The sequence below is a fragment of the Astyanax mexicanus genome, chromosome 5, assembly GCF_023375975.1.
Source record: "Astyanax mexicanus isolate ESR-SI-001 chromosome 5, AstMex3_surface, whole genome shotgun sequence".
Taxonomy (NCBI): Eukaryota; Metazoa; Chordata; class Actinopteri; order Characiformes; family Acestrorhamphidae; genus Astyanax; species Astyanax mexicanus.
The window spans coordinates 33,208,822-33,225,608 of NC_064412.1; the positions used below are offsets into that span (position 1 = coordinate 33,208,822).

Consider the following 16,787-nt stretch of genomic DNA (forward strand, 5'->3'; position numbering starts at 1 on the left):
GAGTTGATATTGACTCTTAAGGAGTTTATTCCAAAAAACAGAATTTGCTGTGCAATTGTGCTCTCTCAGAGTCCGGCTGCTGATGTCAAGCATATTATACCATGATCCTGGATTTGAACCAGTGCACCATGTGTATATTTTAGGAGGTGGGAAGAAGCTAAATCTAGTATCTAGAGTGGAAACAAATGCCTCACCAGACTCAAACTTAGTATCCCTAAACTCTTCTTGCATACTACTGCTACTACTTGTGGTGTCACCATATTACGGTGGCCTCATTTCCCAATAATGCCCATGGATTCCTATTACTAAACTGTCACTGTTATACCCCTTAGCAAGGCCTCAAAGCTCTCTACTCCAATCTGGAGAAAATTTCCTTGTACTTATGAAGTAAAAATGACAATAAAGTCACTTACTAAAACATTTACTCCTCTCCACAAAATTAAAGGCAACAGATCTATTTCTGGCTCAGCCCCGTCTGACATGGTTCCAGGTTGTGTTCTTGGCCTGGAAATGGCAGATTAACACAGTTAGTAGTTTGTACCGAACATGAGTACAAGAGCTCTGCCCATTTTGACCCTGCTGCTGCTGCTGCTGCTTCTGCTGCTCCTGTAGTGCCAGCCACACTTTCCAAACTGGAGGCAGTCCTGGCAGCATCAGCGACCTGTTCCAGTGGAGGAAAACTGGTGTCAGCAGAGAAGCTTTTAGTTTAAACTGGATAAATGCAGTACTGGATGTTCCTGAGCAGGTTTGTAACCAACAACAACATGAAAAGAGGCCATATTTTAGACAGTAGAAAGGTCACACAGTATTCTGTTATAACAAGTTAGGAGGACTGCGAACATTTAGTGTAATCAGTTGAACAAAAATTCACACAAAAAAAGTCTGATAGGCAGTGGTGTATCTGTCACATAGAAAGTGTTAGAAGAGTATCATAATTGCAAATATCAAATTTATGAAACAAAGAAGATAAACAAACGCAAAGCGTAAAACAATTAAACAAAACTAAACTCCAAAAATATAGAAAAGCAAACAAAGAAAACTAGACCAAAAAACAAAAGCAAGAAACCTTAATAGACCTAACTTTAAAAAGAAAACAAAACACAATGAACAAGCAGCACACAAAAAAACCGTACAGGCAGCATTCAAGGCATTTGAGGCAGGTGCTTAAATACACAAGGAGGGTGAGGAACACCTGTGCTAGAAAACAAGGGGGTGGGGTTACAAACAAGACACAAGGTGACCAAACTAATGGTTAGGGCCTGGCTAGGGCTGGGGCTGGGGAGTTAAAATTGTAGTTGAACTCTAGTTGAGGCCAAACCAACTACTCTGCACTACTCTGCTCTACTGCACATGCTCAGTTTTACTCTTTTGTTAAACGGGGTCTACTGAGCAATTATGCAGGGGTTTTCACCTGATGTTGGTCAGGCTATTTGCATATTGGGCGTGTCCTCCCACCTCTCACTCACCATCAGTGTGTAGTCATTCCCCACAGGCTTCTAGCCTTCTCTTGCGTTTTACATATGTGATATGTTGTTAACTATGTGGTGTCAGTGTTGAAGGCTATAAGAGCAAATTACTGTGTTTTGTCTTAGTCAGTGAGATTATATGTTGGCTTGGTTCAGCAAGTGTTATTGTTAGTATAATATATTGTACTTAATCATATAAATAAAAAAGCAGACAGTTATTAAGTTCAGGCTGTATTTTTTAGAGTGTACGCTGATGGGCGTGGTGGTCTGGAAGTGATGTGTGTTCAAGTATGTTGCTCGTGTGTTGCTCTTACATGGTGGTGGAAAACACAGGTGCGCCAATGACTGAAATGAACCTGGACAACAGTCAATCATCAGAGTGCTTTTTCTATAGGTGCGCCCAGAGCCTGCTGCGCACTGCAGAGCGCAAACTCGACTTTTAACTCAACAATAAACAGAAAAGAATAAAATCACATTGCTGTTCTCTTAAATAAACTGCTGGCGTACCTTCACAGCGTGAACGTGCAGCTCAGAATCCTCTGCTGAGATGCACAAAAGCACCGTGCTGTTAAGATACGAACGTGCCAAAGTCAGAGCTCATCCGCTTCTTAAAGGAAATGACGACTGGCACACAGATTGGTTTGTTTTACGTATATGTTATAGCCAAAAACAGTATTTTTACATTCCTTTTTTGCATTTCGAGCCATGCAAGGTGCATTTTTTGTGCCCTCAAGATACCAAAGACACACCGATGCGTTCTTAATCCATCTGTGTGATCCACAATTGACTGGTGTGCTATAGATCACCAGATTTCTACCCTTATTGTTTATTCAATCTAAATAATACCATAAACTATAGGATAAAACTCATTCACATTCTTCCAATGGATGAAAACACAAAATAAAAAACTCTATTACTTGTAGTCAACAGGCAGATGTTCACACAGAATCAACAGATCTACAGCGATTGTTTCCAACTTTTTGTCTGCATCCTAACTATCTGAGCATCGGAGGTGTTGGCAGATGCACAGCTTGATCAATGAAACCCTGAGGAGCATGCTGAGTAGGGTGGGTTGGGTGAGAGTTGAGAAGTCGAGGCTGGATCTGATGTGTGAAGAGTCATGAAGAGTTTATGAGGGGAGAAGGCGAGTGTGAGCGCTGGCTGCAGTGATAAGCAGTAATGATCAATAGCTACGCTTCTATTGATTTTTTTGGCACAATTTACAATCCATAAAATAAAAATGATGTGTTCTTGCGATAACGTAGCTTACATAAAATAAAATAAAAATATCTGTGCAATTTCCTGTGAGAAAATTCTGTCTCATAAGTGCTTGTTGCAAATTCCATACCATTGGATTCCTTTGTATCTCATGATCAGGACATTCTATTAAAACATTGGTCAAAAGACTTCATCCTCGGGCGCCGAGTGGTCCAGTGGTCTAAAGCGCTGCCACTATGAGCAGGAGGTCACCGGTTGGCCCTACTCCCACCGGGTGGGTAGTTGGTGCTCTTTCTTCATATCACTCCTAGGGTGATGTCTGCAGCACAGGGCGTCTGTGAGCTGATGTATCGGAACCGAGTCGCTGCGCTGTCCTTCACATGTATCGAAGGAGGCATGTGTTAGTCTTCACCCTCCTGGTGTGTTGGGGCATTAGTTGTGATAGGGGGAGTTCTAATGGGTGGGTTGTGTAATTGGCCATGAAAATTGGGGAGAAAATGGGAAAAATTTGAAATAAAATAATAATTAAAAAAAGACTTTATTCTACAACCTTTTTTTTTTTACAGCTAATTCAACACATTTGGTCTTTTCTTGGTCCAGCACTACACACTGTCATTTTTTTTTTTACTTTCTACTCATTTCACAATCATATACACTTCTAATGGTGGTACACTTTTTTTTGTTCATTACTTAGTGAGCTTGAGTTCACTTTGGAAAGTAGCCTTTACCACCCAGTTGTTGTTAAAAAGATGTTGAAAGAAATGTTTGTTTAACTAGCTATAACTAGACAGATATGTCAGTCTTTTCATTAGATAGGAGCAAACAGCATTAGGAACAAAATGTCAAGTTAGTTCTTGAGTTATTTGTGCAAATATCACATTAGTGTTCTATGCTTTTCCCAGTAATTCAGAGCTAAGGAACAAATGGTTAGAATTTGTCCATGGAACACCATCATTAAAGTACTATTAAGATTAAGGTAGGTGTATGTTTAAAACTTAAATTAAAGTTCTGTTTACACTAGTTAAAAGTAAAAATCCACCTTTTTGTTTTGTTCCAACTTTTTGGTCCTGGACTGCCCACCTCGGTGTGTTTACATAGGATCTTTAGTGGATTTTGTGTTTTAGAGAGACTTTGAGACTAGGTCAGTGGCTGAACTACACTTAGCAGGACATTACACATGTTGTAAAGTAACATATTACATTGCAAAGACTGTTTTCATAGTGTAAAATGTCTTTATTTTTTTCCGTCTCCTGCTGTCGCAGTGCTGTTAGCCAATCAGAGGCGATATGTTTGCATGTATTAATGAGCAAGAGCCAAAATCTTATGACCCCTCCACCGCTCCACAGGACTAAAACAGCATTATACCGGATCACCGGAGCACTTTTTACACAAAAACCAGCTCATAGGGCATTCATTTATACTAGAGACCACAACATTTTGGACATTTTAAAAAGAATGAAAAATAAGCTGAGCAGAGAGTCCAAAACAAATCCAAAAGGGCTAAAAAAGAAAAAAGCAGACACTCCGACTTCCCATTTCAAATAGAGCGCAGCATTATATACACAGAGGGATCAGGTGCAGGTGAAATAAATAATTAGTAATGAGTCCCAGCTGAATTTAGAGTATGCAGTTTGAACTAGTGTACTTGCCTGTACAGACTTGGCAAGTTTGACTTGTGTGTACAGGCTTCCAAAGACCAGAGGGAACTGTTGGGTCATTCTGCAACAGGAACATCTGCGTATTTGATGACATCACCATCACCAAATTCATGCTATTTAAAAATGCTTTCTACCATAACTAAAAAAAACGAGTTCACCATACTTAAAATACGTTTTTTGGATCAATGTAATTCTACAAGAAGTTGACTCAACTCAGAAAGTCTATTGCATTGATTTTTTTGTTTTGTTGACCCAAGGCTTTATTTTATTAGCGTGCACTTCCCGATCAAGCCTGCTGAAATCATTGGGTGCAAGGCAAGAATACCCCCTAGACAGGGCACCAGTTTATAAAAAAATAATATATTAATATAATTAAACATCAGAGATATATAATGCAGATCTTTTCCTCTTCCATACCTACATAAGTAGGTTTACATAACTGCTAAAATTAAAAATAAATAAATAAATAGATAAATAATTGAAAATGTATGTTAATCACTCAACAAAAGTAATATGGTGATTAAAATGGTAAAGAATAATTATAATTAATATAAAAATAAATACATGTACATAAAAATATATATCTTAAATTGTTATTTACAGGTTTCTTTATTAACTATGTTTAATTTTTCTTTGAATGTATTTTTTTATTTATTTACATAACTATTTATTTCTGCATTCATTTATTTCCTTATTTATTTATTACTGTATTTATTTATTTCCTGATGTATTTATTTCTGCATTCATTTATTTCCTTATTTATTTATTACTGTATTTATTTATTTCCTGATGTATTTATTTCTGCATTCATTTATTTCCTGATTTATTTATTTTTCTATTTATTTATTTTCCAATTTATTTATGTCTGTTTTTCCTTGTCCTTATATGATAATGAAGGGTCAATGATGTCACAGTGTTTTAGCGTTTCTATTGGTTGATCGATGTCAGATACCCTAGATCGATTGTACGTCTTCCTCCTTTGACGGTCACTTAAACATAGTTAATAAAGAAACCCATAAATAACAAATGATTAAGATATTTATTTTTATGTATATGTATTTATTTTTATTTTAATTATAATTATTATTTGCCATTTTACTTGTATTGAGTTATTTACTTACGTTTTATTTATTTTTTTTATTTTTTTATTTTTAATTGTGGCAGTTTTGGTCCTCCATCCTTAAGTTTCTTGTAATGGGTTTTCAAAGAATTCCTTCAGATGGGAGCTCAGCTAGCAGGAGGGTTTTGCTGGTCTGGCTCTCCGGAGCTGAGTATCGACGTCTTCGCCGCTGCATTTCACCTGCCGTCTCGTGGTGGGCTCTGAGGACAAGCCTGAACGAGCACGACTGGGGGGAATACGCCTCGGTGGGCAATGGCCAGGAACACTGTGTGCCTTCTTCACCCCATACCAGAGACAGAGAGAGGGAGAGAGAGAGAGAGAGAGAGAGAGAGAGAGAGAGAGAGAGAGAGAGAGAGAGACGGGGAAGTGGAGGGTGGGTGAGTGGGAGAGAGAACAGTTTGTGCTCATTCTCTCATTTGTGTGGGCACAATTATTCAACAGTTTGGGATTTTTTTAAAGTTTTATGCAATATATAATCACTACTACTGCAACTAATACTAATGCTATTATCACTATGACTGCTGCTGCTTTTGCTACTATTGGTATTACTTCTACTATTAGTTCTACTAATACTAGTTACTAATACTGAATACTGCAATGAATATTAATGCTACTATTTACTACCAGGGGTGTGACGAGACACTAATATCATGAGACGAGACGAGACACGATACTGGGTTCACGAGAACGAGACGAGACAAGATTTAAAAATAAAATTTTAAAGAAAACCTCAAAAATGAAAAATGGCTTGAAAACTAGAGTTTAATTTGACAAAATCATATATCACAAAATTAACAGACTGGTTTCTCTCACACATTGATTTTTATAAGAAATAGAAATAAGAATAAAAAATAAAAATAAAACTTTGCAACAACAGTGCAAACCACAACCAGTCATATTAAGCCTATGGTTTGTGTTTTGTTCTCCTAAATCTCTTGTAATTTAACTATGCAGAACCATAACCAGTCATATTAAGACTATGCTTGAAGTGCAAACAGAGCCAGAACATTTTTTTTAAATACAGTACAGAGCTAAAGAATTAGTACAACTAACTAAACAGTCACGTGTAGGATCTACGTACAATATTTACATATGGTTTGTTTCTTGTTGGTCACTCTGTTACTGTTTATTGTTTCTCCTGGAGCCAAAATGCAGCCAGACATACAACTTAAAAAGGGGGTATGCAGCCTTGGCTGAAGGCTTCATGAAATACCCAAGTTCCAAGTTCAATATATAAAACTGTGTTCTTGTGGGTGTTAAGCTTTTTAAAGAGGTTAATTGTCCGTATTGTTTTGTTTCTAAACTGAAAACAGGAGCATTTTTGAGTGAAGAAAGGGACAAAAATTGTGTCCTTCTTCTTATTCTAAAAACTGGGGTGTCGGGTCACTTTTCGCGGGAGTCCTTCTGGCCACATCACGCGTCTTTATTTACTTACGTCACACATACAGCCTCTCAAAGAGGATCCGGCTCAGTTTTACTGAAGGCAAGCAGCCGGTGGAGCAATGGAGACTTCAGAAGGGGACACTCAGACCTCAGTAGCTCATTAACCCTGAATAAAACCAAAGAAACAAAGGAGGGAAGCAAGCTCGAATATTTCTGTATATAATAACTTTCTTACATCCTCTAAAGACTCCCTCAGCAGTTTATGACTGAGCACGCTCTCTCTCTCTGACTAGGGGCGCTGCACTAAAGTGGGCTCCAAATGAAAGCCCCAAATAAATTTTCTCTCAGGAGAAACAGCCAATCAGCTTGCTGGTTTTGCGGAGCGCGGTGGGCTAGTAATGACAGAACGTATCTCCTCCACCCCCTCCCCCCCGGGGGCGCTGATACTGCGTTTGCATACACTACTACTACTACTAGTACTACTACTACTACCCACTACTATTGCTACTACTACTACTACTACTACCACTAGTTCTACTACTACTACTTTTACTATCACTATTACTACTACTACTACTACTACTAGTTCTACTACTACTACTACTACTACTACTACTACTAGTTCTACTACTACTACTACTACTACTACTACTACTACTACTACTAGTTCTACTACTACTACTACTACTACTACTACTACTACTACTAGTTCTACTACTACTACTACTACTGTTACTACCACTATTACTACTACTACTAGTACTATTACTACTACTACTACTACTACTTCTACTACTACTACTACTACTACTACTAGTTCTACTACTACTACTACTGCTGCTGTTACTACCACTACTATTACTACTACTACTTCTACTACTACTACTATTACGACTACTACTACTACTACTACTACTTTTACTACTATTACTACTACTATTACTTCTACTACTACTACTACTTTTACGACTACTACTGTTTCTACTACTACTGTTACTACTACTACTACCACTAGTTCTACTACTACTACTTTTACTATCACTATTACTACTACTACTACTACTACTACTACTACTACTACTAGTTCTACTACTACTACTACTGTTACTACCACTATTACTACTACTACTAGTACTATTACTACTACTACTTCTACTACTATTACTACTACTATTACTACTGTTACTACTACTACTACTACTAGTTCTACTACTACTACTGCTGCTGTTACTACCACTACTATTACTACTACTACTTCTACTACTACTACTACTATTACGACTACTACTACTACTACTTTTACTACTACTACTGTTTCTACTACTACTGTTACTACTACTACTACCACTAGTTCTACTACTACTACTTTTACTATCACTACTATTACTACTACTACTACTACTTCTACTACTAGTTCTACTACTACTACTGTTACTACCACTATTACTACTACTACTACTAGTACTATTACTACTACTACTACTAGCTCTACTACTACTACTACTACTACTGTTACTACTACTACTACTAGTAGTTCTACTACTACTGCTGCTGCTGTTACTACCACTACTTACTACTACTACTTCTACTACTACTACTTTTACTACTACTACTATTACTACTACTACTATTACTACTACTATTACTTCTACTACTACTACTTTTACTACTACTACTACTGTTTCTACTACTACTACTGTTACTACCACTACTACTATTACGACTACTACTACTACTTCTACTACTACTACTATTACTACTACTACTACTACTACTACTACTATTACTTCTACTACTTTTACTACTACTACTGTTTCTACTACTACTGTTACTACTACTACTACTACTACTACTACCACCACTAGTTCTACTACTACTACTGTTACTACCACTATTACTACTACTACTACTAGTACTATTACTACTACTACTACTAGCTCTACTACTACTACTACTAGTTCTACTACTAGTAGTTCTACTACTACTACTGCTGCTGTTACTACCACTACTATTACTACTACTACTACTACTACTTTTACTACTACTACTATTACTACTACTACTTCTACTACTACTACTTTTACTACTACTACTACTATTACTACTACTATTACTTCTACTACTACTACTACTTTTACTACTACTACTGTTTCTACTACTACTGTTACTACTACTACTACTGCTACTACTTCGACTAGTACTACTATTACTTCTAGTAATACTTTGACTTCAATTCTTCCACTTCTACTACTCTTACTACAACTGCTGCTACTATGGCTACTATTAATGCTACGGCTGCCATTATAACTACTGCTACTAATATAAATACTGTAATAATACTTTTAATATTATTGTTTATTCCTACATGCTGCAATTAGCCTGCTTGGTAGACTTTGATGTAACATTGCTTGTTTGAAATAAGTGTGTGTGCGTGCGCGTGTGCGTGTAAGCCCTAGTTCCATCTCCCCCAACCCCAATATCATATCTGAAATGAGTAGTTGAGTCTTACAGACTCTGCACTGGAAGCATTGAAACACACTGCTGCTAGACCCTGCTTTCATCCTGACTCTCTTTCTAAAGCACACTCCCAATAAAATAATCACAGCAGCCCAATTAGCTCGATTGCTTTGAATATCTTAAGTGGTGGTGTTCTTATTGCTAACACGCAGGGGAGGCACCCAAGGCTTGCTCAGCTCACTCTTTAATCTGCAAAGCACTTTTTAATGCTAACACATAATTAATAATACACATGCGGGGTTTTTGTAGCTCCACCGCAGCGGTCTGGTATTTAAAGAAGGCGCAATTTCCCCCACTGAAGTGAAGGAAGATAATGTTTAATGAAATTATACTTGCTCGCACTGCAGGGCAGGAGGCAGAGATGAGTAGTGAGAAAATAAACGGGTTAGGAATCAAAGAAAAATATAAATACAGCATAATGTGTCCTTGGGCCAAAAATGATGGGCCAAAAGGGGCCACCAGAAAATGTTCAGTATGACTACCAGTCAGTACTGGTGCATCTCAAAACATTTGAATATTATTAAGTAGTTACTTTATTTCTGTAATTCAGTTCAACATTTATATATACATATATACATATATATATACATGTATATATATATATATATATATATATATATATATATATATATATATATATATAGCAGCCGTGGTTTTATGTTTTTTGGATACAATCTGCGTTAGCACCCGAAAATCCTTTTCAGACAGCTTCCTCTTGCGTCCACAGTTAATCCTGTTGGATGTGGTTCGTCATTCTTGGTGGAATGCAGACAAGATTGGCCACCAGGCTGCTCCAATTTAGCATGAAATCTCCCACACTAAAATGACAGGTGTTTCAGTTTCATTGTCCAACCCCTGTATGTACTGCACACAGAGTGATCTATTTTAAGTGGTTATTTATTTTATTGTTGATGATTTTGGATTACAGCCAATGAAAACTCAAACATCTATGTTTCATGAAATTATTTAGAATGTTATATTAAACCAATTGGTACTTTTGGCAGTGTGGGCAGTGTGCCAGGTCCTGCTGGAAAATTAAATCTGCATTTCCATAAAAGTTGTCAGCAGAGGATGCCATAAAGTGCCATTAAGGGGTCAAAATATTCAGAGAGGGGTCAAGTATTTTTTTCACTTATCACGCTGTCATTAAACAATTGAATGCAACTTAAAAACAAAATTACACAGTAAAATCTATGGAGTTAATTTTGTGACAAAAACGTTTGCATGAAAAAATAAAATGTGCAATCAAAATGTAGGAATCAAAGGGAAAAAGTGTATTTAGCAAATATTTTATAAATATTTTATAAAATTAAATATATTAAATCAGTTGCTTTATTATTCTTTGTAGGTATCTGAAAATGATTTATGTGTGGATTTTGCCAGTCAAGTGAAGGAGATTTACAGGCACTACTGTAAACCTTATAAAATGTTTTTCACACAAAGCTCTTATTTCAATTTTTGTTCTTTACAGAAACAAATTTGGTTCTTTAATTGGATCCCTCGAAAAAAAAACTTTCTAAGAACCTATATTTTGAAAAGGGAAGAAGGGGGCACTATCCTTCTCATAGAGCAGTGGTAATCATAATAATAATATGTGAACATTGCAAGTCAAAAGCAAAATATTAGTAATTCAGGCAACCATATGTGAGTAGCAGGGGATGTTCAAACCTTAGAGTCTTCAGAATTCACCTGGTTTAATTGGAGAAAATATATTTACAGGAGCTTTCCAATAAAAGTTCTAAAGTCTGATACAATTTAAGGAAGAACTGAAAAAGATCACATTGCAGAGAAGAGGGATAAACAGCAAAAAACAGAGATGCATGCAAAGTTTTATCACTCTGTTAAACTAACAATAATTTGTGTTTGTGTGTGTGTGTGTGTGTGTGTGTGTGTGTGCAGGAGAATCTATGGCTAGACAGTGTGTCTTTGCTAATTAAGGATTCTCTGGAAGGAGAGATGCAGATGATTGATAACCTATCAGGATCTGTCTTTCATCATTATTCCTCACCTGCTGTGTGCCGAGACTGCAAGTGCCATCCAGCAGAGGTAAAACACACACACACACACACACACACACACACACACACACACACACACACGCACGCACACACACATGCACTATATATTACACAAACAAACACGCACATACACACACACACACACACACACACACACACACACAGTGCTAAAAAAAGCTTCACAACATGAGCTATGTCCTTCAGTTCAAACCACACATGTCAAAAGCACAAAAGAAAACACCTTTAACAAATCCTGCTAGCTAACTATGGAATTTCTAATAGTATGTTAACACTAAGCTAGCAGCTGTGCATACTCACATATTTGGCTGTTTTTGATTAAACTCTGATTGACTCTCAAAACTGTTCTATTTTCCAAATCCATTAAATTAGAAAATGGATTAAAAAACAACTAAGATCTCAGAACAACATACAGCGCTGAAAAAAATATATGAGACCACGTAAAAATGATGTTGATGTTGGAATATAATCAAGAGGAATATGGATGATCATAAGCCACAAAGCCATCATCCGTTGCAACATTTAAGGTGGAACGGTTAAAACTTAGCTAGCTAGCTACTGAGACAAACTACTTGTGATCTTTTTTATGCTCATTATGAAGAATTCGGCCATAAAATATTGAAACTACTCATTAAACTATGGTAATATAGTGTTAATTGTCACTTTTAACAAGGAAAATCTGAAGCGTGCATCTGAATAATCTCTATTTGAAGGGCTAACAAGCCCTATACAATCCCCCTTATGTGTGTGTGCACATGCAAAACAAAGGGGTAGGGGAAAGTGGTAGGGCCAAGGGGTGAAATGAGATTGGGCCAAAGTAAATGTATTTAACACTGCATTTTCCATACTGTCCCAACTTTGATTTATTGTTTTATTCTATTGCAGTCTACATCTATTGCATAATGTCTTTAATCCAGCTCCTAAAGGCCTAACCAATGGGGCATTCTCCATCTGCTTAGATACTATGAAGGGTTAAATCAGATGACTTGGTAGACAGTTTTCCGTTAGACATTTCAAGACCCTCTTGTTCCTCTTTTCAAGATTCCCAATATCTTATCACAGTTTAATGATTCTGTCAAATAAAAACTAACTTCTTTCAATCTTAGAACTCATTACGTCCAGAATGAATCTGCACTCTAAAGGCTAATAATGCCCTAAGGGTCTCCCAGCAGCCTTACTTTCACAGATTAATGAAGCACTTTAGTATACAACTAAATTTACATGGTTTTCTAAAGCAATACAATGGAAAAAAGTAATGGTTAAAGTGGCAGTCCGTATTATTTTGTTTCTAAACTGAAAGCAGAAGCATTTCTGAGAGGAGAAAAGACAAAATATTGCATTTAATGGTACCAATGTGTTGAATCAGCACAGTACAGTCTCTAAAAGAGGATCTGGCTCAGTTTTACTGAACGCGAGCGGCTGGTGGAGCAATGGAGACTTCAGAAGGGGAAACTCAGAGCTCAGGAACTTATTTACTCATAGTAAAAACAAAGTGTGAAGTTGAATTAAGGTTTCTGACTGGGTGTGCCCTTTCTCTCTCTCTGACTGAACATAACCTGGAATCGGATTCATCCGCTCTGAAAGAAGACTGCATCACACCCACTCATTTTAAAATATATCCCCCAAATCCCAAAACTTACAGACATCAGCTTTAGTGGGAAAGATAGTAGTAGGCAGTAAGTAGGAGCTTGAGCATTTTCATGCCTGGATGTAGCTGATTGAATACATTTTTTGTGGTAATAGAGATTTTTTTTGCCTGACTATTCCTTTATAAACTTGTTTTTAAGATAAGCACCACATCTTTAATTTGAAAATAATAAAAAAAAAAGGAAAAAGTGAAATACTGTATATATTATTCATATAAAATATAAGAACTGATATTCACCTGGGATTTTCAGCTCAACACTTTGTTGATGAGAAAGGTCAGCAGAGAATACCCAGTCTGACAGAAAGGCTACAGTAAATTAAATAAACACGCTACAAAACCATTGTACGCATTGTGGTGAGCAGAAAAGCTCTGAGAATCCACAACATGCCAAATCTTGAAGCTACAACAGCAGAATAACCATTAAGTTTCTCCTCTTTCAACCGAGAACAGAAAGCTGAGGATGCAGTGAAGTGCAGTGGGCTAAAGTTTACCAATTCTGGACATAACATAAAAAAAGCAAAAAAAAAAAAAAAAAAGCCTGATGAATTTCACACAAATGGTTGGGTCAGAAATTGGCACCAACAGCATGAAACCATTGACCTTATCTGGCTTTGCGCCAACAGTCCAGGCTGATGGTTGTGATCTTATTGGTTTGGGAACATTTTATAGAATATTTTGATTGTTCACCACCAATCAAACTTTGCTTGAATGCTACAGAATAGTTAAGTATTATTGCTGACCATGTGCATCACTTAATGGCCAATTTCTTCTAGTTCTAGTTTACTCTGAAAGAACACCAAGAGAGCAGTGAAATACACATTTTTCATATAAAATATAAATTGCTTTTAAATGTTTTTTTTTAAATTAAGTGTAATACTGCCATTATACCACATTATTCCTCTTCTATCTTAGTTCATTTGTCTTCTTAGTGGAAATGTGGAAGATACTGCTTCCCTGCAACCTGAGCAAAAATGACAGTTCTATATACAGTACCTGTATCCACTGGCCTATTTTGGATGGTACCAGTTATCTGTGGCCCATCTGTCTATTTCTTTTTGGCTTGTGCAGTTTATCTCATTCACTAGACTGACCTGACAGACCTGGGCTCCAGAGATTTTCCTGATAAAGGTTGTGAAAACTGGCCAGAACTGGATTATAGGATAGCATTTAATAGAATACAATATGTTACCAACTAGATTTTCTGATTATGTAAAAAATATTATTAGTACTCAAGGAATATGGTAACACTTTACATTAAGTGTTGACTAACTAACATGAATTATCATACAGTTCTGTTCAGTAAAATAAATATACCAAATCGAAATAATTCTAATCCATGTAGAGATGTATTAACAATAGAAGTAAAAATGTAAAATATATAATATTATATTAGTTAACGGATATCAGTAAAAAAAAGTAACTGGCTACCACTTCACAAATGTTATCACAGCCAAATATATTTATAACTAATATCTAATTAATAAATATTTAACAATGACTCTATGCATAGCTGCAGCATATAAGAAAATGTCTTGTACACATTCTCATGGCGCCCAACAGGGTACCATATCCTAACCCTTTGCCCACTCTTAGGCAGATGTCAGTTTAGTGTGAGTGTTTACAGCATGCTTCATGTCCAATTGCTAATATATTGACTATGACCAAGTTATTCAGTTTAATAGATTTAGCAGCTCATATTACAGCTGTGGTTTGATTGGACACTGGGTCTTGCCACAAGCAGGCATTAAAACATCCCCCCACTTCTTCAGGGGCTACTTTTAGAAAGTGTACCTCTTGGTGAGGGACATTGCTAACATGCCTCTACAAAAGCACTCACTCCTACACAGACATTTTTCCCCAGTATACAAACTTTGAGACAGGGTGCATTGGATGGGACTGGAACTGTATAATTTTTAGTATGTATAATGTATAATGTTTTGTTTGGGATCCAAAGACAGTATGAAAGTATAAAGGCTTCCTCCTGGTGACCATTCAAATCTACCTTTGATGTGAAGTGATATACTGCCTCAACTACTGATGTGATGATCTGGGAAGCCATCTATACAAGAGTCAGTCACTCCTAGTAGTGATAAAAGGGACACTAAAAGCTCAATGATATGTGCAGGATTCTAACTGGCAACTTTTTCCAGCAGGATAATGCTCACCCACACAGCCAGGTTTCCCAGGAATTTCTGCACAGGATTGCATCACTTCCCTGCCTGGTCTCTAGATTTATTGAATATTGAACATTTTTGGTACCAGCTGGGACAGAAGCTCTGCCAACCTACGAATGTGCAGGATCTACAGGTCCAATGGCAATGTCTTGTATACTGTAAGCCCAGATAAGCTGAATTTACTTAAGAAATTTGAGAAAAAGTAATGGGGAATGAAAACATAAGATAGCATAACTTAGAACATCAAGTTATTACAACTAAATGGGAACTTGATTTATTTCTAAGGTAGGCCAGGGGGAATCACTACACACTGGTGGTGAGTGTCAGAAACTGTTGGACACACCCAGTATGCAAATAGATTTGACAGAAGCTAATGGAAAAGAAGCTGCAAATGACAACAGACTAAACTCAGTCTCAGTTGGTTCAGCTCAAAGATCTCAGTTTGAATGTATCTGTGCCCACAAATGTTAAACTAACTCAAGATAGTTGAGTAATGTTTAGAAATATCCAATTTTATGTAAAACAGACTTAAATCATTTGATTCAAACAATGTATGGGTTTACAGTGTACACATTCATATGGCGCCCAACGTGGTACCATAACCATAGCTCCTTTTAATTGTACATTTCTTTAGTATTACCCTTTGCCCACCCTTAGGCAAATGTCGGTTTAGTTTGAGTACAAACCCATGGAACATCACATGCCATGTGACCCGTAAATTCACTGCTCTTCATTTTCCACTCTGCTTTCACCACGTGAACAGCGAGAGCACACTGCTAAATGTAGCTGTCAGCTCAGTTTTCACACATGCACAGTATGCGCTGTGCTTACATCATAGCATTTTACACAGTAGCCAGACATGTGAGTTACACACTGGGGGATATGCAAATACATGCAGATCCTATTGCAATTAGCATATGTTCTGAACCTTCCTTATATCTGCGCTTTTCATGGAGAAGAGCACATATGATCTTCACTCCAGTACTGCCAGCTATTCAGCCCATCTTATAAGACCATAAACGCACATAATGTGACGTGATGTGTCAAATATATAGTGTGCACAGTTTTGCAAGGCAAAATAAATGCCATGGTTTGCCTTATGTAACAATATAAATCTTAAACCACTTATTTAACACAAGACATAAATCTAAATAAATCTAGTTTGGCATTTGTTTTTTTGTTGTTTTTTTTTTGAACTGGTAATCTGCTGGGATTTTTAGCACAACTTTTTAATATGAGAGGATGAGCAGAAAATAAACAATCAGACACAAAGGCTACAGGCAAATCTTGAGGCTACAACTGTATAACATCCATTAGTTTTCTCTTCTTGCAGCCAAGAACAGAAAGCTGAGGCTGCAGTGAAGTGTGGTGGGCTGAGATTTACTAGTTCTGGACACGTAAAGGCTGGAAAAACATAGAAGAGCCTGATAATTTTCAAACAAATTTTTGGGTCATAAATTGGCACCGATGGCATGAATCCATTGACCCTATCTGCCTTGTGTTAGCAGTCCAGGATGATGGTGGTGATGTTATGGAGTGGAAGACATTTTTATAGAATATTTTGATT

At 36.9% G+C, this 16,787-nt stretch overlaps 1 protein-coding gene across 1 annotated transcript in view; it reads left to right on the forward strand.

Annotated features, from left to right (window-relative positions):
- Positions 1-16,787, forward strand: part of LOC103032203 (voltage-dependent T-type calcium channel subunit alpha-1I) — a 269,335-nt gene that overhangs the window by 235,247 nt on the left and 17,301 nt on the right. The window contains exon 31 of the mRNA XM_049479328.1: positions 11,262-11,408. Coding sequence (XP_049335285.1) covers positions 11,262-11,408 — 147 coding nt within the window. The remainder of the gene's footprint in view (positions 1-11,261; positions 11,409-16,787) is intronic.